The sequence below is a fragment of the Herpailurus yagouaroundi genome, unplaced genomic scaffold (assembly GCF_014898765.1).
Source record: "Herpailurus yagouaroundi ecotype Mexico unplaced genomic scaffold, PumYag 100, whole genome shotgun sequence".
NCBI lineage: Eukaryota > Metazoa > Chordata > Mammalia > Carnivora > Felidae > Herpailurus > Herpailurus yagouaroundi.
Genome location: NW_024412391.1, coordinates 31,625,593 through 31,649,239, shown reverse-complemented (window position 1 = coordinate 31,649,239; position 23,647 = coordinate 31,625,593). Strand labels below are relative to the sequence as shown.

General features: G+C 38.0%; 1 protein-coding gene across 2 annotated transcripts; it reads left to right on the top strand.

Annotated features, from left to right (window-relative positions):
- Positions 1-73: 73 nt before the first annotated feature.
- Positions 74-22,267, top strand: IFRD1 (interferon related developmental regulator 1). 2 transcript variants are annotated; one of them, XM_040472209.1, is made up of 12 exons: positions 74-419; positions 4,188-4,292; positions 4,693-4,777; positions 5,563-5,687; positions 7,278-7,435; positions 10,613-10,663; positions 10,745-10,923; positions 11,010-11,118; positions 15,426-15,560; positions 19,609-19,737; positions 20,128-20,223; positions 21,950-22,267. In XM_040472209.1, exons 1-12 carry the CDS (start codon positions 329-331, stop codon positions 22,037-22,039), a joined length of 1,353 nt encoding a protein of 450 aa, XP_040328143.1. In that variant the 5' UTR covers positions 74-328; the 3' UTR covers positions 22,040-22,267. The 2 variants fall into 2 exon arrangements, with proteins under 2 accessions (XP_040328143.1, XP_040328144.1); XM_040472210.1 differs by lacking the exon at positions 74-419 and adding an exon at positions 1,296-1,317.
- The last annotated feature ends 1,380 nt before the right edge of the window (positions 22,268-23,647 follow it).

The following is a 23,647-nucleotide window of genomic DNA, read 5'->3' as shown; positions in this document are numbered from 1 at the left end:
ATCTATACGGATTGGTTACTGGGTGTTCGAGTCCTGCCCACATATAGTGACGACAGGCGGCGGTCTTGCTACTTAAGGCGTCGTGGCCCAGCCCGCCCCGCCTTAGCTCCCGCGCTAGAGAGAAACATGTATCGTTTCCGATCACAGCTCTTCACCGGGATTTCTGCTGCTGCCACCGCCCACTCTTACCCCCGCCGCTTCTCGCCTCTGTTGTTAGCTGAAGACTCGCCTCTTAGCCGCCCTCCGCACAGACGCACGAGTAAAAAGTGCAGCTCCATCGGCTGATCTTTGCTAAGCCCTGAGTTTAGGCGGCACCGGGCGTCCCACGATGCCGAAGAATAAGAAGCGGAATACTCCCCACCGCGGTGGCAGTGGTGGCAGCGGCTCAGGGGCAGCTGCAGCGACGGCGGCGACAGCAGGTAAGGGGGTATCCCCGTCGCCGGCATCCCAGTTGCCGGCCGGACTAGCGAGTCTCTTAACCTCGGGCAGCCTGGGATTTGTAGTTCCTTCCCTTTAGACATTTGTGTTGGCTGGGCGCTTTAGTTGGCTGGCGAACTACAATTCCCACCGTGCCCTGGCGACAGTACCTCGCGCGATTTGGATCTGGCTTTCGAGCCGAACTCAGGCACCGGCCGTGGGGGCGGGGAGGGGGCGAATAGGTCCTAGGGTCTGAGATTGGGTCGGAGTCCGGGGTGAAGGGTTGCTGGGCGGGAGAGGCACTGTTTTCAGAAGCTGGTGCTTGCTCTTCAGAGCTCGCCCTGACGGAGGGTGGGGCCGAGTTAGGATTTGCGTCTGGGCTGTCTGTGGTCGTCTTTGACCCCCCGACTCCAACATGGAGTTCTCGGGAATGCTAAAAGTCCGGCCGGTTTGGCCGGGTTCTTGCGTCACGAGGCCTGGACCCTGAGTTGTGGGGCCGACGTGACGCAGAGGCGCACGTGTGGCATCCCGTTCCGCTGCCTTCCTGGGCATCCCGCGTGTCCCATCTGGCTGGGCGCAGGCGTAGGAGGCTTGGGGCCACTGTCCCAGCCTAGGCTCTATTCTTACCCCTGACTGGCACCTGCAGAAATCCCGAGCCCCCTCCTCCTCTTGTGGCCAGAGGGTCCAGGCGACCTCCTCCCCGGGGCAGAAGTCGCGTTGTCCTTTGTGCTGCGTTCTATAGGTTCTGTGCTCTGAGGCCGGAATCGGCGGGGTGGCGAGGAGCTCTGATTGCAGTTGGCCAAAAGTTTAGGTTTTTGTGTTCTCACAGCATAGTTGAAGCTTTTCCTGAATGGGTAGATGCTTCAATGAATTAATGATTCTGTGCTACTAACTATAGGGGTAAAAATAAAGGACTTCAAAGCGGAAAGTCCTACGAGACACCACTGAACTCAAGTCGAGTATTAAGTTAAACTGGGTGAAGTCAATTTTTTGATGGAGATTTTGAAGTTAAATACTGGAATATTCTCAGACATTATCCCATCGGAACTACCAGCCGTTATGTATTTGTCAACAGAGTTGCAAATCCGACCCACAGAATGATATGCCTTTGTTCATTAGTGACTAGCCCAATTTTCTTGTTAACAAGAAGGATTGGAAACTAGCATTTAAAGCGCTTTCATATAGGATTTATAGCAGCACGAAAACTCGTGTTCGTGTATTAAACATTTAATAATTGACAATAGGAATGGATTGTTATAAGTGCAATTTTTTTCTTCATATCGCTCTTTATTTTGATTGTATCCCTTCGATATTCGTGAAACTCATTTTTGATCAAGATGTAAAGTACAAAATTAGTTTGGTGTGGCATATGATTGCTCTGTGTCAGTTGAGGATACGATACCTCTGTACTCTTCTGTTGTTAACCTTTTCCTCCTCTGAAGTAAATCTGAATTCTGTCTGGAAGGCCCTTATTTTATTCTCCTTTAAGCTTGCCTTTTGTTGATGGAATAAATGGTGCAGAGCTGCAAGCCAAAGTCATTTAAAATTTGTAACGATGTTACTAATGGCTTCCTTGAATCGTAAACAAACCTTTTATTCCCTGTGAAACTTCCTGTCTAAGCTTCCTTTCTCCCTGGTACTAACAGAATAACCTCAAGTGGCAGTGGGGGATTGCCTTTCAAATTTTACCTCTAGGCTCTTTCCTGATCTTTAATCAGCATGATTATTTTCAGAAAAAAAAAAAGTATATTTAAACATTGAATTTTAGCATGTTTAAGTGGAAAATAATTCTTTGATTAGTTTATAAAACTGTACAGGCTTTGAGTGTCTTTGGAAATTTACTCTAGAACTTGTTAACTGTGCTCACCTCTGATAAATGGAGTATGCAGGTGAGATTTACTTTTTTAAAACCTTAATTTGATACCATGTGAATGTATTACTCAAGTGAATAAATAATAATCGAATAGAAGAGATAGAAAGTTGTCGCAAACTTGTACTAATTTATAAGCCACTTACTTATTGGTATTTTTAAATGACACCTAGAAGAGATGGGATTCAGATGAGATTTTAACATGTACAACTAAAAGATAACTTTTCTATCACTTTAATTGGTTGTCCATTTAAATTCTTTCTAAGTTCATGCAAAGTTCTAGGAAGCTGATAAAATTGACAAGTATGCATACCTGTTATAGCACTTAATTTGAAGAGAGCATTTTTTTTTGGTGAAAGAACAAAACCTTGTAAGTAAGCCCCCTAAGAAATAAGGACTATATGTGTCTAGAGCGCTACTTAATTAAAATCACTTGGGAACACAAGGTGGGTGAGTTTGATCTAGATATCAGGCATTCATACACGGTTCTTTTTCTTGGTTTTTCTTTGTTTAACTTCTCTTTCCCTGGAGTCTTGGAAACTGATTGAAACTTAGAGAAAGTGGGGTAAATGTTGTATAGGAATATGTTTCTTGGCAGTTTAGAAATAGACTGAATATGAAAAGGAAAAAGATACGAATTGTTGAATAAATGTTAGTATTATTCAGATGACTCTCAACCATAGCCATGACTTCACATCATGAAGACAATGAAGATAGATCCAGAAATAGAGAATGATGTCATAGATCCTTGTTTATGTGTTTGTTTATTCCTGCCGTAAGGACTCTGATTAATATGTTGTGGTATCTTGGCTTCACTGCTTATTCTTTATGCTTTCCTACTTTGATTGGCAAAGTTTATTTCTTTGGGATAGCAAGCAAATTTGAAGGCCGCTTGCCACCTTATATTGATTTAAAAATCAGGCAAATCTCTGTTCTGGTTAAAAAAAAACTCTAGAAAACACCCTAAATTTAGTTAGCAGTTTTAGTCAGAGAGGATTTAAACAACAACAACAACTTTTCTTAAGGTGGTACATTTCTTGAACATACGCACCTGGTGATGTTTGGTGCAGTCTTTGATTTTACTGATAAAGGAACTTGGGCTCAAAGAAATCAGGTGACTTAGAGTCATTTTGGGGGCAGAATTTGGGATGTAGTTTGATTCACTGCTCAGTGTAATTCATGATTGGGCAGTACTTTTATTAATATCAAATTCCTGCCAAAAAAAACCCACTTAACTATGGATTTATTTTTTTTTAAGTTAATTTGAGGAGAGATCATAGTTTTAAAAAAGATTTTTCTAGTAACAGCCCTGATGTTTTTAAAGTGTTGGATATGTTAACCTTTATTTAGAGGTGAACTATTATAACAGGCTTTTATATTAAATATCAAAATTTCTATTTTACTTCTGTTTTCCCCTCTTAACTCGTTTTCTTTAAAACTACCATCCCTTAATGTCTTAATTCTTCCTCATGTGGCAGGTAACCTAAAAATTAATCCATTTACCCTGTTTGTTTACTGTCATATTTGTTCACTAAGCTCAGTCATTCTCCTTGAAAAATACACTTTTCTTACTCTTATGATCTATGATCTCATACTCTTTCTGGATCTATTTTCATCGTCTTCATGATTTAATGTCATGTTTAGAAATAGTTTTTTCGTCCATAATACCAGTTTTTGACATTTCTGAAATTGATGTAAACAGTTGGTGGTCTGAAAAACAGATGAATTGACTTATTTTAGGAATATTTTAGTATGTTTTTTGTAGTATAATCATCTCTTCACCTAAGTAAGGTTGGGTTTTTATTAATGGATTTTTCCTAAGTAAATTTTAAAATTCCCAACTTAAATATTTGTGTATATGGCAAACACAATCATCTCCTTTGACCCTCTTACCTAATAGGTGGCCAGCATCGAAATGTTCAACCTTTTAGTGATGAGGATGCATCGATTGAAACAATGAGCCATTGCAGTGGTTACAGCGATCCTTCCAGCTTTGCTGAAGATGGTATGAGTTTTAAATTTAAATTTGAAACTTCAGATAAAGGATGTTTTAGGTGGAAGAATTCTTTTTTTTTTTTTTTAATTTTTTTTTTAACGTTTATTTATTTTTGAGACAGAGAGAGACAGAGCATGAATGGGGGAGGGGCAGAGAGAGAGGGAGACACAGAATCAGAAGCAGGCTCCAGGCTCTGAGCCATCAGCCCAGAGCCCGATGCGGGACTCGAACTCACGGACCGCGAGATCGTGACCTGAGTTGAAGTCGGACGCTTAACCGACTGAGCCACCCAGGCGCCCCATTAGGTGGAAGAATTCTTATAGCTAAAGCATACTATCACTGTTCCCCATCTGCTTTTTTTTTTTTTTTTAAACTTAAATTACAATGGTTAGTTTATATTATTTCTTAGGACCAGAAGTCCTTGATGAGGAAGGAACTCAAGAAGACTTAGAGTACAAATTGAAGGGATTCATTGACCTGACCCTGGATAAGAGGTAGGAACTACTAGAAACTCTGTTCATTCTATGTCAGGGATTCTGGCCAGCCACCATGTATATTGTATGCACTTCTCTGAACTTCTCTGATCTTGATTTGTTTACTTTGGATGTTTTAATGTTTTTTGTTCCTTTGGACTTCTAATGTGGATAGGAACATACCAGTAGACTTTAGATGGACTCGGATTAGCCATTATACTAGCATAATAGCACATAACTGTATTTGATTATAATTGAAATGGATTCATTGGATTAACAGTTACTTTTCAGCTTGAAAGAACAGCTAAACCCGGCTTTAAGCCTCTTGTCCACTAATTTTGTTGCTACATGAAAAATAGCAAAGCTAAATTTTCTTATTTCATGGTAGTTCTAAAGCTGACTTACAACACACAGAATTAAAAAGCCCTGGAGATGCAAACATGAACTCTAGACTTTTGTAATAAAAGTGTTAAAAGAAAAAAAAAGTGTGACTTTACTTAAATATGTACTACAAGAGAACATGTCTTGCACATTGAAACAATAAAATATTATATGGTCATTTAAACTTGTGGTTATTAGATGACTAAGCAGAAAAACGTTATATAAAGCAGCTTAAAATCTTTGTGTAATAAGATGAATTGTACATGAAAATTAAATTATTGAAAAATGGTTAGAGCTTGATGACAATTACATAAGAAAATTATTTACAAATCTGTCAATAGAAATGTAGAGGGGACTAGTGGAGTTTTTGTAAGTCATTGACCTATGGTACACTCCAGCTGGATCTTTGATTTTGTTTTAAATAGTGCGAAGACCAGGCAGGCAGCTCTTGAAGGTATTAAAAATGCACTGGCTTCAAAAATGCTTTATGAATTTATTCTGGAAAGAAGAATGACTTTGACTGACAGCATTGAACGCTGCCTGAAAAAAGGTACTGTCCTTATTTTTGAGTCAGAGTCACAGAACTAAAAAGGAATTTGCCACCTCTTGGCAGTAACCTTCGTTAATGGAAATAGAAAACTGGCTCACTCTTTTAACTTTAGGTGTCAAGGAATACACACTATGCTTATTCAAATTCAAAATGAGACTTGTTAGAAACTTTGTTTTTATTTATGTAATAGGCAGCTTAACAGTAGGATTGTGGTGGTTGTCATCCTTTTTTTGTATTGCAAGAAGTGATTGCCATTCTCAAAGAAGAAAGCCTTGAAAGCTTGTGTCAGATGTCAACAAAAGCCATTATTAAAAAAACCATCCCACTTCATCTTTCTGAAATTAAAAAAGTATTATAATCACGTAGCTCATTTTCCCTTGCATGCACTTAAAACATCAGTCATACCTGCAGATGACATCATTTTCAGGATATTCCTTGGGATATTTGAATTCCAGAACTTTGTAGTAGAGATTCTGGAATTCATATTGTTGTAATCCTAGAACTTTTAAGAATGAAGAAAGACATTAAAGATTAAATCTAGTATCACCAGACTTCAGCTTTAGGAACCACCAAAATTAAAAAGACTTGGGGCTGCCAGCTTAATTATTTTGCCAAGTGAGGACATTGTGAGGATAATGACTCTCCATCATTATCTCTTTGTTAACAAAATATTTTTAGCACCAGAATGTGGGAAGCCCACATGCTCTTTTAAATTGAGTGAGCTTTATTAGCTTTATGTCTTTGTTTTTCTCATTTTACCTTACGTGAAAGCTTTGTCAATGATTGGGTATTTGGAAACCTTTCATCCATTCCACCTCTCTCATTGTACAGAATAAAAGGCCTAGGAAATGGGAGATTGGTCTAAGGTTATATAACTTCTTAGTGGTATAGTTGATAGCAGAGCCCACTTTTCTGAGATGTTACAAAGGCTTTTATAGAAGTGTTTACATTGAAACTGTTTTCTTATAATGACAGTTGGATTAGATGACTTCTAAAAATTCCATTCTAGTCTGCTTATTTTATAATTTTTTTGTTTGTCAGGTAGTAATTTGCATGTAAAATCTGCCCAAACCCTTTGGTGTCTGTAGTTTTTGTATGGTTTTAATCCCTTGTTTATTTTCAAAAAATTGGGATGGGGCGGGGGGGACCCTGAAGGTTAAGGCTTTCTCACGGGCTGTGTACATCTGAAATGCCTCAGAGATTAATGCAGAGGCTACCTGAGCACAGTTCTGTGAGTACATGAAAGGTTTGGAAGGTCAAATCAGCTGAAACACGTTATTTTGTAAAACAACATGTTTTGTTATAGTACTTGCTTAAGATAGGTATTGATCTCCATTTTACTGCTGACGAAGTATGTTTTGAGAATAAGTCATTTGGCTAGTAAGTGGTGGATCTAGGATTTGAGTGAGGTCTGTTCCCAGAGTTTGAGCTCACTAGGGTGCTGCTCAGGTCAAAACTTGGAACGTACTATGGGTTTTGTAAATGGTAGATGATATTTTGGAATTGTACAGATTTGGGAAATGGCTATCTTAATAAGTTAGTCTTCTCAAAGTAATTTTTTTCACGGTTGCACCGTTGTTTTTTCTGTAGGTAAGAGTGATGAGCAGCGTGCGGCTGCAGCACTAGCATCTGTTCTGTGTATTCAGTTGGGCCCTGGGATCGAAAGTGAAGAAGTTTTGAAAACTCTTGGACCAGTCCTAAAGAAAATAATTTGTGATGGAACAGCTAGTATCCAGGCTAGGCAAACTGTAAGTATGTGATTTTTTAGTTTATAAATTTATCTAGGCGTGACAGCCAGTTACTCTGATGAATGATCTAGGAAAGTTAGACTTTTTAAACTAGCAGGTTTGTAATTAACATTTTATTTTCATTTGTCTTTTAGTTTGAGTGAACAGACTTAGCATAACAATTGTTTTCTTAAATTTTCTTTGATGCCATAGAATAGCCCAGATAGATTTCTACACCTTTGAAATTGAAGGTCATACACTAATAGGGAATACTATATTTGAGTTACTTAGGATGATTGAAGAGTAATTTTGAGGGGTGCCTGCATGGCTTAGTTTGTTGAGTGTCTGACCTCGACTTGGGTTTGAGCCCCACATCGGGCTGGCTGCTGTCAGTGCAGAGCCTGCTTCGATTCTTCTGTTCCCCTCTCTCTCTATCCCTCCCCTGCTCTTGCTTGTGCTCTGTCTCAAGAATAAAACATTAAATAATAAAACATTAAAAAAAATTCTTTTGGTTGGAACTTAAAGAAGTGATCTAACAGTGTTTATTGGGTGGTTATATTTTACTCTTAAGAAATGTAATAGGTGTTAAAAAAAATTGGCTTGGTGTGGCCGACAAGTCCTTGTGAAAAGCTGAATGCTCTATTTCCATGGGTGGATTTGGGTTGATGTAGGAATCTGTAACTTGTGAGATCCTCATCTAGTTTTCGGGTTTGAAAAACTTTCATTCTCTAATTGTTTGAAATTTATCACTTATAACAGTTGACTTTAAATTGTTTTTTTGTTTGTTTTTGGTATGCGTAAGTGATTATCACAAACATCTTTCTGAGTTTAGAAAGTAGATTTGGGGGGGCCTGGGTGGCGCAGTCGGGTAAGCGTCTGACTTCAGCCAGGTCACGATCTCGCGGTCCGTGAGTTCGAGCCCCGCGTCAGGCTCTGGGCTGATGGCTCAGAGCCTGGAGCCTGTTTCCGATTCTGTGTCTTCCTCTTTCTCTGCCCCTCCCCCGTTCGTGCTCTGTCTCTCTCTGTCCCAAAAATAAATAAACGTTGAAAAAAAAAAAATTTAAAAAAAAAAAAAAAGAAAGTAGATTTGGATCTTAATGGATCTTAAGAATCTTAATGCATCATAAGAATTTAATCTTAATAGATTTGAATCTTAAGCTGTTTTCCTAACAAGAGAACCAGTTCAAGTTTTTAATACTTTTAAGAGTGAGTTTTCAAGCTTTCTCTTTAATATTACTTAAAGTAATTCACATTGATCTTTATATCAGATAAACCCTGAAATCTTGGTGGCTTAATAAAAGTTTCTTTCTTTTTTTTTTTTTTTTTTAATTTTTTTTTTCAACGTTTATTTATTTTTGGGGCAGAGAGAGACAGAGCATGAACGGGCGAGGGGCAGAGAGAGAGGGAGACACAGAATCGGAAACAGGCTCCAGGCTCTGAGCCATCAGCCCAGAGCCCGACGCGGGGCTCGAACTCACGGACCGTGAGATCATGACCTGGTTGAAGTCGGACGCTTAACCGACTGCGCCACCCAGGCGCCCCAATAAAAGTTTATTTCTTGCTCATGTCACTGTGTAAGTAAGTAGTCAGAGACCCTGGTTATCCACCCTGTGGCTCTGCCCCACCTTTAGGTCCTCCATATGGCAGCTATGGTAGCTGGAAGGGGAAAAAGAGGATATATGCTCAGGCCAGAGCATATCCCTTTAGCGGCCAGTTCCTTGGTCTACCAGCTGTATGGAAGCCGGGTATAGTGAGGCTGTTTCCCCCAGAGGCAAAGAAATAGAATTTTGGTGACTTCCTAGGAATCTCTGCTCTCTAGCATTTAGTGATCCCAAAATGGCTATATCGGCTTATGCTGTTGACATTCTTTGCCCCCTTTTTGGGTAGTTTCATGCAACTTTTAAATCATGCAGGACTGGAGAGGTGTTTTTGAAATGTTTGACAGAAAACCCTGTTAGGTGGGTACTTGTAGCGATGTCTTAATTTTCATCATGCGTGAGTTTGTTGTCATTTTTTTTAAAAATATGCTTGATGCTTGCCGTGAATTAAAAAATTCCTTGACAATTCTTATATTAGCAGAGGGATGTAGGCAGTTCTAATTGTTAATACACCTTTTTTCTCTTGAGGCAGCGAAAGGAGAGATGGGGCATGGCGTGTGCTGCTTGCTCAGGACAAGGGATTACAGTTTGAAAGTTTTTGTTACTGAGAATAATACCTAGATTACTTTTTAACTTTAGCAATGTCCAATTTTTACCAGGGTGAAATAATGAAAATAAAATAGTGACACAAAGCAGATTAATGCCACAAGTGTCCTTATGCTACCAGATCCAAACTAACTGAAACCTGGGTGTGCGAATGGTGACTTTAAAGACTTAACGCTTTAGTGGCACTTGGAACAACATGAGAATTTTAATGAAAACGTGGAGAAAAGGGAAGTGGACGATAATAAAATGTCACAAGTCATAAATTGTTTTCATATGATCTGTTAGAGCAGTGTTCTGAAAATTAATGGCTCCCATTTATGCTATAAGCACATGGTTGCATATGTTTTGTCTTCCAAGTCCATTTTATTAAGTAACTTTACCTTTGTACTCCTATATCGTTCCTTTTTCCCCCCTAACAAAAGGCAGTTACAGGATTCCTGACCGCTTTTCAGTATACTTGGAAAACAATGGGATCTGGATTAATGAGATCCTTCTTTAAGTGGAAGTTCAAGGGGAGTTATTAAACTGGAGGAGATTTCTGCTCCTACTGTGCTTATTTCTGGAAAAATGATCTCTTTTGGAAGTTTTCATAGTAGAGTCTACGTAAAAACAAATGAACATAAATGGTTTTAAAAGCCTTGTAACAAACTTAATGTGTTTTAAACGTTTTTAGTAGAGTAGACTTCTTAATCTCCAATGTGCAAACTTCATCTCTTTCTTTGAGTTGGAGTTGGAAGTTTGAAAACTATCTGCTGGATTAATGGAAGAACTGAGAGAAAGAGAAGAACTTAACCATACTCTCAGTTTGGTAGCATAGTTTGAGCTGAAATCCACTTCCCTTAACTCTTGATTCTATATTCTCTCTTTTTATACTCTGCTTGGGAACATTATAGTCATGTAGTTAAGAACATTTTCACATTGAATTATAAAAGCAGGAAGATACAGAAATAGTAAAATTAAAAACATTAATGTCTATATTTACTTTTTTTTTTAGTGTGCAACTTGCTTTGGTGTTTGCTGTTTTATTGCTACAGATGACATTACTGTAAGTAGAAAACCTTTGACCCAGTTATTCGCTTGTTTCAAATTTAAGATGGTTACCTTATTTAATGTTCTTATGCATTAGGAGCTGTATTCAACTCTGGAATGTTTGGAAAATGTCTTCACCAAGTCCTACCTCAAAGAGAAAGACACTAATGTTATTTGCAGCACCCCTAATACAGTGCTTCACATCAGCTCGCTTCTCGCATGGACTTTATTATTGACCATATGCCCGATCAGTGAAGTGAAGAAAAAACTTGAGATGTATGTATTCTTTGTTTCATATTTTATGAAAACCTACATTGACATGATTGGCTGTGTTCACATAGTAATGACTAACTGTTTTTTAGGCATTTCCATAAACTTCCAAGCCTCCTGTCTTCTGATGACGTAAACATGAGAATAGCTGCTGGTGAATCTTTGGCACTTATGTTTGAATTGGCCAGAGGGATGGAGAGTGTAAGTATTTGATGAATAGAGAAAAAAAGATTATATCACAAGGACTGTGATTCTATCATTATCTTCATAATTAAGAGTTAGATGATAACTTCGGAGTATAGCCAGCTTGAAAACCAAGTGATTGCCCTGCTTCTTGGCAGTGATGATAAAAGTTTTAAGAGCATAAACCAGTAGGGGTTGGTAGAGCAACATTTGAGCGTTATTGCAATTACCCTTGCTGTCTATAGAACTCAAGTTGAGGGGCACTTTTACCATGGAGAAAGTTGTTTACTACAATCTGTTTGGAACTGCTTGGATTTCTCAGGCACAGGACACATTCAGGTGATTCAGGCATGGATGCCTTATCATAAATGTCAGACAAGTGGATGAAATACTAAGTCAACATAGCTTTGGGATCAGATAAATTTAATCATTGTTGTTTAACTTCTCTAAGCCAAAGCTGGAAACAAGCATGGACCTTTAGACTGGGACATGTGCTTTGTAGTTCCCCATCCACTGTGTGCTTGTCATGTTGTTACTCAATTTGGCTCTCAAAAGTATTTTGTGATAGGTGACCAGCTTTACTGGATTGCCTGATAACTGTTCTAAGGTTAGCGTTAACAGCCCTGTGTTCCAGGAAACCTCTCATCTCTGGCTAACTGGGATGTTTGGCACCCTAGTTTGTATCCCCTGTTGTGAACCTTTGGTTACTTACTAGGTGCTCTTTAATGTAAAGACAACAACTATACTTCTGGAATGAAACCTTTTCTGGAATTAAATGTGTTATTTAATAGTGAATAATTCCAAATAGGATTAATAATATCTCTGTCGCCTTTGTTCTTCACATTTCATTCTAGTCCTAGGTTTAAAAATAATGTTTAGGCTTGGAGCGCCTGGGTAGCTCAATTGGTTAAGCATCTAACCTTGACTTCAGTTCGGATCTTGCACTCATGGTTTGTGTGTTTGAGCCCTGCATCGGGCTCTGCACGGACATTGCGGAGCCTGCTTTAGATTCTGTCTTTCTCTCTCTGCCTCTCCCCCACTTGCTTTCTTTCTCTCTCTCTCTCAAAAAATAAATAAAAATAAACTGGAAAAAAACCCAAAACAATGTTTTAGGCTCTTAAAACTTCTATCTAGGAAGTGTCTTTGTTAGGCTTCCTCTAACCTCCCCCGCCTTTTTTTTTTTTTTGAAAGCTAGCAGGTAGAATGGAAAGAAGCTATTAATGCTGTCAGCGAACGAATGTACTTAGGAGAAATTGGACTCAAGCTTAGCAATCAATTTAATTTTATTGAGCTACTTAATGGCTCCTTAACCTCAAGGCATAGAAGCCAGATGTCCCAGTTTTTTAATTTTCTTTTACTCTACTGGCTATAAATGGTAATTTCTTTGCTTTTTCCTTTGAAGTGTTTCTTAAAAGTAAAGTAATATTACAATTTAAATTATTCATGTTGGATTTTTAAAAATAATTGTGTAAACATACATTTATTATTACTCACATATCTTCTTTGTTCTCCGGGTTTGATAAATTGTAGGAGATAGAGCTAGAACTCAGGTCAGATTAAACATGTTTGGATAAGTCCCTATCTAAGGACAAAAATGAACTGAGTTACAGAATAGAACCTAGTGTTTTGTTTGCTATTTTTGTTAAGTAAGCTTTTTGAAAGTGAGTTTGTGGTATTGGGTAGGAGTAGATGTAGGGCGTTCAAAAAATTAAACCAAGTGTTGATGAATACATAGGCTGATTTAAATTGTGGTTTTAGTAGCTTTGCATGGCATGGAAATATTCAGAGCCTTTGCTAATGTAAGTTTCCATGGGGAATTAGAAATTGTGAGAGCTCTCTCTCTAGTTTATTATGCATATTTGCTCTGTAACCACATAGGTAGGTGTGTGCTCTGGAGCCACACTCCCAGGTTCAAATCTCTTTTCTACCCTTACTAGTTGGATAATTTGGGCAACTTCTCTATGCCTCAGTATCAGTATCTTTAAAATGCAGAATAAAATAGTAATTACCTCATAAGGTTGTTGCGAACACGACAGGTACAGTATAAGTGGTAGCTATTACTGTTAACTCTTGATTAAACTGAGTATTACTTCCCCTCTCTGGCAGTGGTCTAGTAGTGGCCTTTTAGGAGCTCTCTAGAATAACTTACAATAACACCAAGACTGTTCACTAGGCAGAGTTACAGTTCTTGGGAGCCAAATAACATGCTGACCTTGGAAGACATACCAAAATATAGCATAGACCTTCCTTGATTCTCCCATTTTTATACCCTGCTTAACCTGACAAAGGAAGTGCTTCAGGAGAGAAACAGACACACACCCTTGTGTGATCATGATTCTGCTATTTTCTTTTTATATTTGATAGGAGTTAAAGTGTTTATTTGTACCCCAAGAGTCCCAATTTTCATTTGTCCCTGGATATATAGTTTACTATATAGTTATCCTAAGCCCCAATAAGTTGGCTTTCGGATGCTATTTATGGACTGTTTTTGTTCTATATTTTCTTTCTTTTTAATGCCCAAATGTTTCGGAGACATTTCCCTACAATATTTAACATTTGTTTTTTCCAAGTTAGTACTATATTGAACTCAGTGATTGATACCGTAACTAGATTGAGTTTTATCGGTTGCAGAGATCAATTACAGTGGGATTTCTTAACGTCTGTATGGTTGGTAGGTTGGGCTGTGTAATTTTCTGTTGGGAAGAGGGTGCAGGTGCGGTCCTGTGCATTTTAGGATGTTTAGCAACATCTCTGGCCTCTACTCATTAGATGCCCATAGCAACTGCTCCTTCCTCAGGTATGACAACCAAAAATGTCCCTGGACATAGCTGAATGTCCCCGGTGGGTCAGACTAGTAGTGGTTCTCAGTTCTTAAAACAAGTTAAGTTAATATCTAGAGTTTTCTTAATTTCATTTATTTTCCTATATGTATTGTAAGATTTTCCATACATTTTTCTTTGAGAATACTATAACAGAATGAGTAGCCAGTGAAATGAGTAGGAAACTTCCAGTGTCTGAAATGTACTTGTTTCTACAAGTAAAACTTTATGAAAGCATCACATTCATTGGAATTTATATACATAGAGATAAACATGACTTTCATCTGTTTTAATAAAACCTCATCAGCTTTGGTAGTAGATTTTCTAGATGCAAATCTTAAGGTATTGTTCCAGTTACTCAGACATAGGAGGTTGATTTGGAACATTTGAAGAAAACTTGTTGAAATAGTTAATACACAATCTCTAAAATATTGACAATAAGAAAATATGTACTGAAAAGTTGGGGTATCAGTTGTAATTTTCCACCAGTAATAATAAATTTTAAATAATAAAATTTCTACCAGTTTAATAATCTTTTTAATTTTAGACTTTAAAAGAAATTGCATTTATGCTTTTTAAGCTTAAACAATTATATGTACAATTTGAAGAATATCCAGAATAAGATCTACTTATTTTAATAGAATAAGTTAAATGATTATTATAGCTAATGCAAAAAATATTAAACAGCCATTAATAAGTGGAACTGGAGATTGTTTACTTTCTGGCTTCTCTAAGTGTCTGCTCTAATTTTGGTCAGCTAAATAACTTTGAATCATTTTTTTTAATGTGTTTATAAAATGTACATAGGGAATAAAAACACTCAAAGATACTTCTTAAAAGTATAGCCATTGTTAAACTATAACAAGGAAACTCACAGTCAAATCAGGACAGTAGCAAATAGTAATACATTTTGTGGCTTTTCTTCAGAAGGGATTAAAATATCTTCTTAGCTTGAGTAACTTAAGTACATGAAGTGTACACCTGAGTTAAATGCTTGCTTATTTGAAAAATGAAGAGTAAATAAGAAATTAGGTGTTTTAAGCGTTACTGATCGCTTGTACTTTGGGAATAAGAATATTTGGAATTCTGGGATTGTGTGCTTTGGGGACTGAAGAGCCAAAGGATAGAAGCTGTGTTGATATTTGTGGTATCTGACTTCCACTGAACTTTGAAATCCCAGGAATATCTTGAATACGGTAGGAACACAATAAGTATTTGTTGACTGTATCTGGATATAGTTGGGAGGGGAATGTTAATTGGTTAGTGGTAGTGTATCATCTTGTAGTCCCCATTTCTGGATTAAAATTTTCACATGATGCTATAAATGTGTGAACGTGTGCCTGTGTGCCAAGATCTCTAAAGAGCTCTGAAATGTGTGATGCTCCTTTTACCACTGCTGGGTGATTTCCAAAGCGGACTGTTCTTTGTTAGCGCTAGGAAAGGTTGGGGTGGTGGCGGCGGGGGAAAGGAACCCAATAACAAACTAAAATTGTTTTTCCTGACCAGGACTTTTTTTATGAAGACATGGATTCTTTGACTCAGATGCTTAGGGCTTTGGCTACAGATGGAAACAAGCACCGTGCCAAAGTGGACAAGAGAAAGCAGCGGTCCGTGTTCAGAGACATCCTGAGGGCAGTGGAGGTAGGTCTCTCAATGCTACAATGCCTACTCATTTTGAATGAGATCGTTTTAGGCTAAACTTGGCAGTTGGGTCATTTTGTTGGTTGAACTTCACCTTTGATCAAAATAGTTTCCTCATTTTAAGCCTGGAGGGTATTTTTAACAACATACATATTTTTTTTAAACAAAGGCAAATTTCATTTTGATGCATAAAGGTACTTTTTTCTTAGTTTAAAAAATACACAGTGTATTTCCCTTTGTTGTACTTGTCATCATTTAAACAGTGGTGCTTAGCACATACATATTTAGTACAGTGTTCTCTGTGAATAGTGAATTATTGTCTACCTGTCAGTACTTTTAAGCAAAGACCTTTGTATTCTCCCTAGGAAGCCTAGGTGCTAAAATAACAAAACCCAGCATTTAAGTAATGTTTTAAAATCATCCGATACTTGAGTACCTTTTACAGTCTTCTAACCTGTTTCAATCTACCTGGCAAATAAATTGATTTAGAAACCTTCAGGGATTCGAATAGAAGGCACAGTTAAGAGGAACTGCAGGTTAAGGGCAGTTTTACTGTGGAGAATACCAAAGTCATTAACATTTTCTTTTATTCCTTTTTTTTTTTGGTTTGACCAGGTAAGAAATATTTCTTGCACATAAAGGATAAATATCTCAGGTTCTTACTATCCAATAGGGCAGCTCATTTAAGAATAAGTGTGTCACCAGAGTCTTCAACCTGGCGTGTATATGAAAATTTAGAATGGTAATTAAAAAAAATAAAGATGCTAAGATCCCATTCAGGTCCAGTTTTGAAATATTCCAGTGATTCTCATGCATAGCCTGCTTAAGAATTGTTCATTTTGGGGCGCCTGGGTGGCGCAGTCGGTTAAGCATCCGACTTCAGCCAGGTCACGATCTCGCGGTCCGGGAGTTCGAGCCCCGCGTCAGGCTCTGGGCTGATGGCTCAGAGCCTGGAGCCTGTTTCCGATTCTGTGTCTCCCTCTCTCTCTGCCCCTCCCCCATTCATGCTTTGTCTCTCTCTATCCCAAAAATAAATAAACGTTGAAAAAAAAAATTAAAAAAAAAATATATATATATAAAAAAGAATTTTGTTCATTTTAATCCAAGTAAAACTTAGGGTATAAATTAGTATAGAGATCTTCAGGGATCTATGCATTTCAGTTAATGCTAACTCTAATTACATTATAGTAATATTTTATATTTACTCTGGTTTTTAGAATCTGAAAAATAAAAGCCTCCAAGCTCGAGCAGACATCTGTGTTAAAAATTGATCCTTTTGATCTTACAATTTTAGTGCGGTGGTGTCCCCAAATTAGGCAAGGCATTTTCTTGAATAACTACAAACTACTCCTCTATTTGGATAATGTCACCGCCAAAGATAAGATAATGGTGTGTTCTATGTTTTCTGGATTATACCTGATGTCAGATTTTCTGTCTTGATGCATCCTTTCTGGATCAAAGATTGTAAGGCTCAGCAGGATTTGAGCAGACCCTGTTGACAAGCCCCTCGGCCTGAGCAGCCACAGCACGCAGCACTGATTGTCCTAAGACACAAGCCAGATCGCAGTGCACACCAGCCTTAACAGGCCTCTCATGTGCCCCCCACCCCTGCCCAGCACCTCCTACAAGTGAAAGCCCTTTCTTTGCCTCATAATTCTTCCCTGCAGTGCTCTCCCCTTAGGCCTTCTCCACCCTCCCCTCTCCACCTCAGGATTTCCCTTCCTCCCCTGCCCTTTGCCTGGGTTCCCTCTTCTCCAGCTCTGCTTCAGTGTACCTGCTGAAGAAAGGTCTGTCCTCACAGCCTTGCTAAGTGTTCTTGTTTCTTAACTTTCACTGGAACCCAGCTTTCTCTGAAGGACCCTGCTTCCTTGATGGATCTTTTAAATGAAGCTGATTAAACTGCCGTAGAGGAGAGTTCTCCATTTTAGGTGTGCTTGTTGCTGTCCATCCTTTCTTTTCATCTGGAAATCTTTCTTTAAGCTCATGTATGTCTCAATCAGCAAGCATTTAATACGTTAGGTGCCTTGATACAAAGTTTTCTTATTTCTGTTCCATTATAACACTTAAGCAACACAGTTATTTTTTTAAGGAAGAATGGAGACCAAAGGCAGAAAGAACAGTAAGTAGCACAGCTGGAATTTGAACCCATTGTACTGTGCCATCAACAGGGCCACATGCTGCAGATAGGTCAAGTGAGAGAGAGAGTGAAGGAAGTGTCCATTGGATTTGTCAATTCGGTCATTGGTGGGTGACCTTTATAAGAGCAGCTTCAGTAAAGTGATGTCAGGAAAGCTTGACTGAAGGGGATTGGAAAGTGAAGCAGTGGAGATGTTGTGTTTTGACTGTTCTTTTTTTAAATTTTTTTTTTTTTAACGTTTATTTATTTTTGAGACAGAGAGAGACAGAGCATGAACGGGGAGGGTCAGAGAGAGGGAGACACAGAATCTGAAACAGGCTCCAGGCTCTGAGCTGTCAGCACAGAGCCTGACGTGGGGCTCGAACTCACGGACCGTGAGATCATGACTGGAGCCGAAGTCGGCCGCTTAACCAACTGAGCCACCCAGGCGCCCCATTTGACTGTTCTTTTCAAAAACGTGGCTGTAACTGGAAAGGGAAAGGGTTGATCACTGGATCGTGGGAGGGTTTTGTTGTTTTGTTTTGTTTTAGATGCTGGGTGTTTTAGATGCTCCCTTTATGGGAGAAGGAACCAGTGGAGAAGGGAACATTTTAAAATACAAGTTTATAATTTTAGTTTGAGGGTATGATGATAGATTGAGAGTGTGATGTAAGGAGTATGATTTGCCTTGAATCGGAGAGATTTAGGAGAGGAATAGGTTATGATGCAGATGAGTTTAGACAGAGCTCTTTCCTGGTGTCTCAGTGTTTCTGAAATGAGAAAGGCTGAAATAGTAGAACCCTGTTGGGTGTTTTTTCAGTTGTTGTGACAGACCAGGCAGTTTGTGCTTCACAGACATGCTTTATCTTACACTTCTCATAACTCTGTGGTATAGGTATTGAAGGCTCCACTTTACAGGCAAGGGAACAGACCCAAAGGGGTTAAATTAGTTGCCAAAATGACAAGCCAGTGAGTGGCACACCCATGTTAAGTCTAGATTTCATGTTCTTTTCTATCACATTATATAATGTGTCTGCTGAGAAGGAAGGGGCTAGGTAGATGTCGGGGAGCTGATTGGAGTGGTCAAGTTCCATCTCCTTTGTTCTGTCCCTGTGGTGATCAGCTGCTCTCTTCCTAGTTACTCTTTCATAATCATGATTCATTAAAGAATGGAGCAGCCAGTTTTTTTTTCATCCCAAGTTCTGCCCCTGTTCTGGGTGACTCCTCCCTACATTTGGAGGGCCCTTTCCTGTATTTGTTTCAATGGTCTTTACTTCCATTTCCTTTATTTCCTTGATTCACTAGTTTCCCACTCATGATTGTACTTTAGAAATTGTCTTCTGGAAAAATCGTTCCATCTCTGAAGTCTTAAACTCCATTTGTTAACCTCTCATTTTTTTAGTAAGTCTGCTCTGAGACCCTTGGAGCCCTCTTGTTGCTGGTACTCTACTTTTTGGTTGGTCTGTTATGTCAGTTCCATTTATCTTCCCTTCCTTCCGTTGACCCCCGCTTCTTCTCAGTTTCACTCCTGGTATGTGGGGCATCTTGTCTTCTGACTTGTCTTGCAGCATCCTGCTCCTCTCTCCCCACCTCACCCTGTATTTGTAGACCAATATAGATACCTGATTTTTTTCTTCACGTTTGTTGAGTGTTACTGAAATTTAAAGACATTCACAACAATATGGTTTTGCCAATAGTATTTATCCGAACTTGGTTGTGCCTTTAAGTCTACTATAAATAGACAAGTTCTGTACCCTTATATTAGGATAATACTTGCTAGTCTGTTCACATCTCAGGGGTGGAGGTATCGGAGTTATCAGTTTAAACCATATTGTTTACTTGTAAATGTGTCTGTTTAGAAATTGTGTTTCTGTAGGAACTTGTGAAGCCATCTTAATTCCTCTTAAAATTTTTGGTTCTTCTGTTGGCTAGGAACGGGATTTTCCAACAGAAACTGTTAAATTTGGTCCTGAACGTATGTATATTGATTGCTGGGTCAAAAAACATACCTATGACACCTTTAAGGAAGTTCTTGGTTCAGGAATGCAGTACCATTTGCAGGTGAGTGTGAGTGACCTCTTTTCTGTATGTTTGTTTTTAAATTAGCATTTTGGAATGTAGTTCACATAATGGGCTTTTGAAGTTAGTTGGATATGGAGATGCTTTCAGCATGGTACAGAGCTGCATTTATTTTTTTTAAAGTAGAATTGATAAGTAGGCAACTTTTTGGTGGAACATCTGTAAGTTTTGTAGACGACTTTTGCTTATGTAACTTTCTTGGATTCGAGGCATTGGAAACAACTTAGTCTCATAAAGAGGAAAATAAGTGACCCAAGTACTTATTTATAAGCTCCACATAACTTCTATTAATCAGATTTCACTTTATGTAGTAAAAAAGAGCTGATATTTGATAATGAGCCTGATTTTATTTACCTTTCTGTTTTACCGAAGTCAAATGAATTCCTTCGTAATGTATTTGAACTTGGACCCCCAGTGATGCTTGATGCTGCAACACTTAAAACCATGAAGATTTCACGTTTTGAAAGGGTAGGTTTTGTTTTTGTTTTCATCAGAACTCAATGCATCAAAGAAAAGGAGACCGAGGCTTTGATTCTACCAGGTGATAAGTATTTAGCGGAGTCTATGGGCTTGTAGTGCTTTATGATGTTTCAGACACAGAATAGCTGTATTAAAATTGTAGACACTTTATTTAGAGTATCAGGAGTTACAATGAATAATTTTTATCTGTAATCCTATTAGCACAGAAATTATTTTCCTTTCTTGTTTTCTTTTATTGTTAACTTTTTATAGTTATGAATAAGTACACAGTATCTTTTGTATCAGATAACTAAGCCTACTTAGTAAGTACCAGATTCATTTTGCAAGCTGAGAAAACAGGTGCTCAGAGAGTTTGTAACATTAAATACTAATTAATGTAATTTCACTTAACATTTCCAAAATCCTTAATTATATTTTTATGTTTTTATTGAGGTGAAATTCACATAACCTAAAATAAACTATTTTAAAGTGTAGAATTCACTGGGGCGCCTGGGTGGCTCAGTTGGTTAAGTGTCTAACTTGATTTCAGCTCAGGTCATGATCTCACGCTTTTCATGAATTTGAGCCCCGCATCAGGCTCTGTGCTGACCGTGTGGAGCCTGCTTGGGATTCTGTCTCTCCCTCTGCCCCTTCCCTATTCATGTGTGCATTCTCTCTCTCTTTCTCTCTCACTCTCAAAATAAATAAACATTAAAAAAATGAAGTGTACAATTCAGGGCATTTAGTATACTCAACAATGTTGTGCAACTGTCATCTCTGTTTAGTTTCAAAATATTTTCATCACTGCAAAAGGAAACTTATATCCATTAAACATTCCCTTCTCATCCCTCCCCACCCCCCCAAGCTGCTGGCAACCACTGATATGCTTTCTGTCTCCATGCATTTACCTATTCTGGATATTTCATGTAAATAGATTCCTAAAAGGTGACTTTTTGTGTGACTTTTTTCATTCAGCATCATGTTACCAATGTTCATCCATATTCTAGCATGTCCCAGTGTTTTAGTACTTTTTGTGGCTGAATAACACTCCGTTGTGTGGATACACCACGTGATTATCCATTTATCAGTTGATAAACTTTTAGCTTGTTTCTGCTTTTTGGCCATTGTGAATAGTGCTACTGTGAACATTTGTGTACACATTTTTGTTAGAGCACCTGTTCTCAGTTCTTTTAGGTATATACCTAGGAGTGGAGTTGCTGGGTCATAGGGTAGTTTTGTGTTTAACTTTGTAAGGAACTGCCAAACTGTTTTCTACAATGACTGAACCATTTTGCATTCCCACCAGTAGTGTATGAGAGTTCCAATTTCTGTATCCTTATCAACACTTTTTATTCTGGCTTTTTTTGTTTTATAGCCATACTAGTGGGTGGGAAGTGCTTAACTATATTTTTATAGACTATAGTTAGTCATTTTTATAGCCACATAATTGATGATTAGGTATTTTAATATTAATATCTGAATCCCTTCTTGGATGAAATCTTTACATGGGAATACAGGGCTGGATTATGACTCTTTGATATGTACTGCCAAATAACCTTCTAAAGTTATTCTATCATTTGTAATTGTTTCTAGTAATGAATGAAGGCACGTAGCTATTACACACACATTTGACAACATTTTTATGATTTTAAAATGTTATGATTTTAAAATGTTAAAATACAAGAATATTTTAAGCTTTAGTGATTCACTTGTATTTTCCTTTCCTTCATTTCAGCATCTGTATAATTCTGCAGCCTTCAAAGCTCGAACAAAAGCTCGAAGCAAATGTCGAGATAAGAGAGCGGATGTTGGAGAATTCTTCTAGATTTTTGGCACTTGAAGATCACTTTCTAATTTTTTTTTTTTTTTTTTAATTTCTAATGTATTTAAACTAGAGATAGTTTTTATCTTTGGGTTAACATAGATGGCTTTTGTAGCAGGGGTTATAATTTAATGTACAATATTGCAAATGGTGAGTTCTGGTTATTGAATATTCTCTGTAAATATAATCAGTAAACATAAATAAAGTATTTGTAATGTTTGGTCATTTCTATTTATGAAGAGCAAAAATATGTTACTGTACTTGATTTCATAATGAGGAAACCTATCACCCAAGTTTAAATTTCTTATACTGTAGTTGTCCAAAAATATTGATTATAATGTTGTAAATATACAAAGTACTTAATATACTAGACAAGTGAGTTTTGGATACAGTTTTGGGAGCTAGTTCTTTTAGAATTCTGCTATATTTTAATTATTAAATGGGATCTAATCATTTTAGTTCTGTCACTGGGGTTGACGAAGCATGAGACCTTAGAGCTACTCTGAAAGGCCATTTGGTCTTTGAGACCAAAGCTAGTGGGAGTTCACGAGGAGTTCAGCATATGCCAGAAAAGCTGCCAACCTTGACCTCTGAGGGCAGTAACACATTTTATCTGCTATAGTCTTACATTTTAAAATAAAGATCTTTTCACACTAAAAGTGCTTCTTTTCTAGTAGAAGAAACATTTATGGGTTTGAGGTACAAAGTTCAAAATAACCAACCTAGATAGGGGGAGAGAGACAAAACTCACTTGTATATTTGGAAGCATGAAGATAGATGAAAGAATGTAGCAATGTCATTGGGTATATCACTGTAGAATAGTACTTAGTGCCTCATTGGGATTCTAGTTACTGATTTCTTTGGGTTTAGTGCAGAAAACAGTAATAAGAGGCTTCAGGGGTGGGGTAACCTGTACACTAGAGAAGACCCCAGATCCGTGAAGGTGTTCTTCCCAAACCAGGGCTCTTCCTCCCCGACATTCTCAACTCCTGGGACATGTGATGTAGCTTCTTGTTGAAACCGTATTGTCTGGCCTGTAGAGTCGCTGTAGCTGTGGCAAGCGTGAGTCCCATCTCTCAGTTCTGGTGCAGAGGAAAACTGCCTCGGAATCCGGAAGTGGAGTTTGCTGTTGCCACCTTCTTGTACTCCCAAGTAGGTCAGAATCCTGGAAAAAACGATTACAAGTAGTTATCGCCCGTAAATTTTCAATTTCGTATATGTATACTATTTTTAAATAAAAATTTTTATTAAAATGATGTATATACGTAGTTGAATGGTACCTCAGGGATTGTAAGGGGGAAAGTTAGCTCCCTGCTCCATCCTTTTCCATTTCACAGGGGCCGTTTCAGCCTTTGGTGTTTTTCCCAGGGCCTTGGTTTCAGATTTCTAAGTAATATGCTTATACTGTTACTAGTTTACTATGTTTAGACATCTGACAGCTTCCTATTTGATAGATGATTTTTCCTTTTTTCTCATTCTGGTATTTTTCCATTAAATTGGCATCGTTCGATTATTATGACCATATCTCTATGTTCATTCCTGAATGAGTTGCCTGTGCTTCCTTTCCATTCTCAACATTTTGTGTTGGTTTTACATTTACATCACATCACT

Excerpts from the sequence above, each read along its gene's own strand:
- IFRD1 (XM_040472209.1), top strand. The coding sequence starts at position 329 with ATGCCGAAGAATAAGAAGCGGAATACTCCCCACCGCGGTGGCAGTGGT. Across the intron at positions 4,293-4,692 it reads TTCCAGCTTTGCTGAAGATG|GACCAGAAGTCCTTGATGAG; the intron begins GTATGAGTTTTA and ends ATTATTTCTTAG. Across the intron at positions 15,561-19,608 it reads ACATCCTGAGGGCAGTGGAG|GAACGGGATTTTCCAACAGA; the intron begins GTAGGTCTCTCA and ends TCTGTTGGCTAG.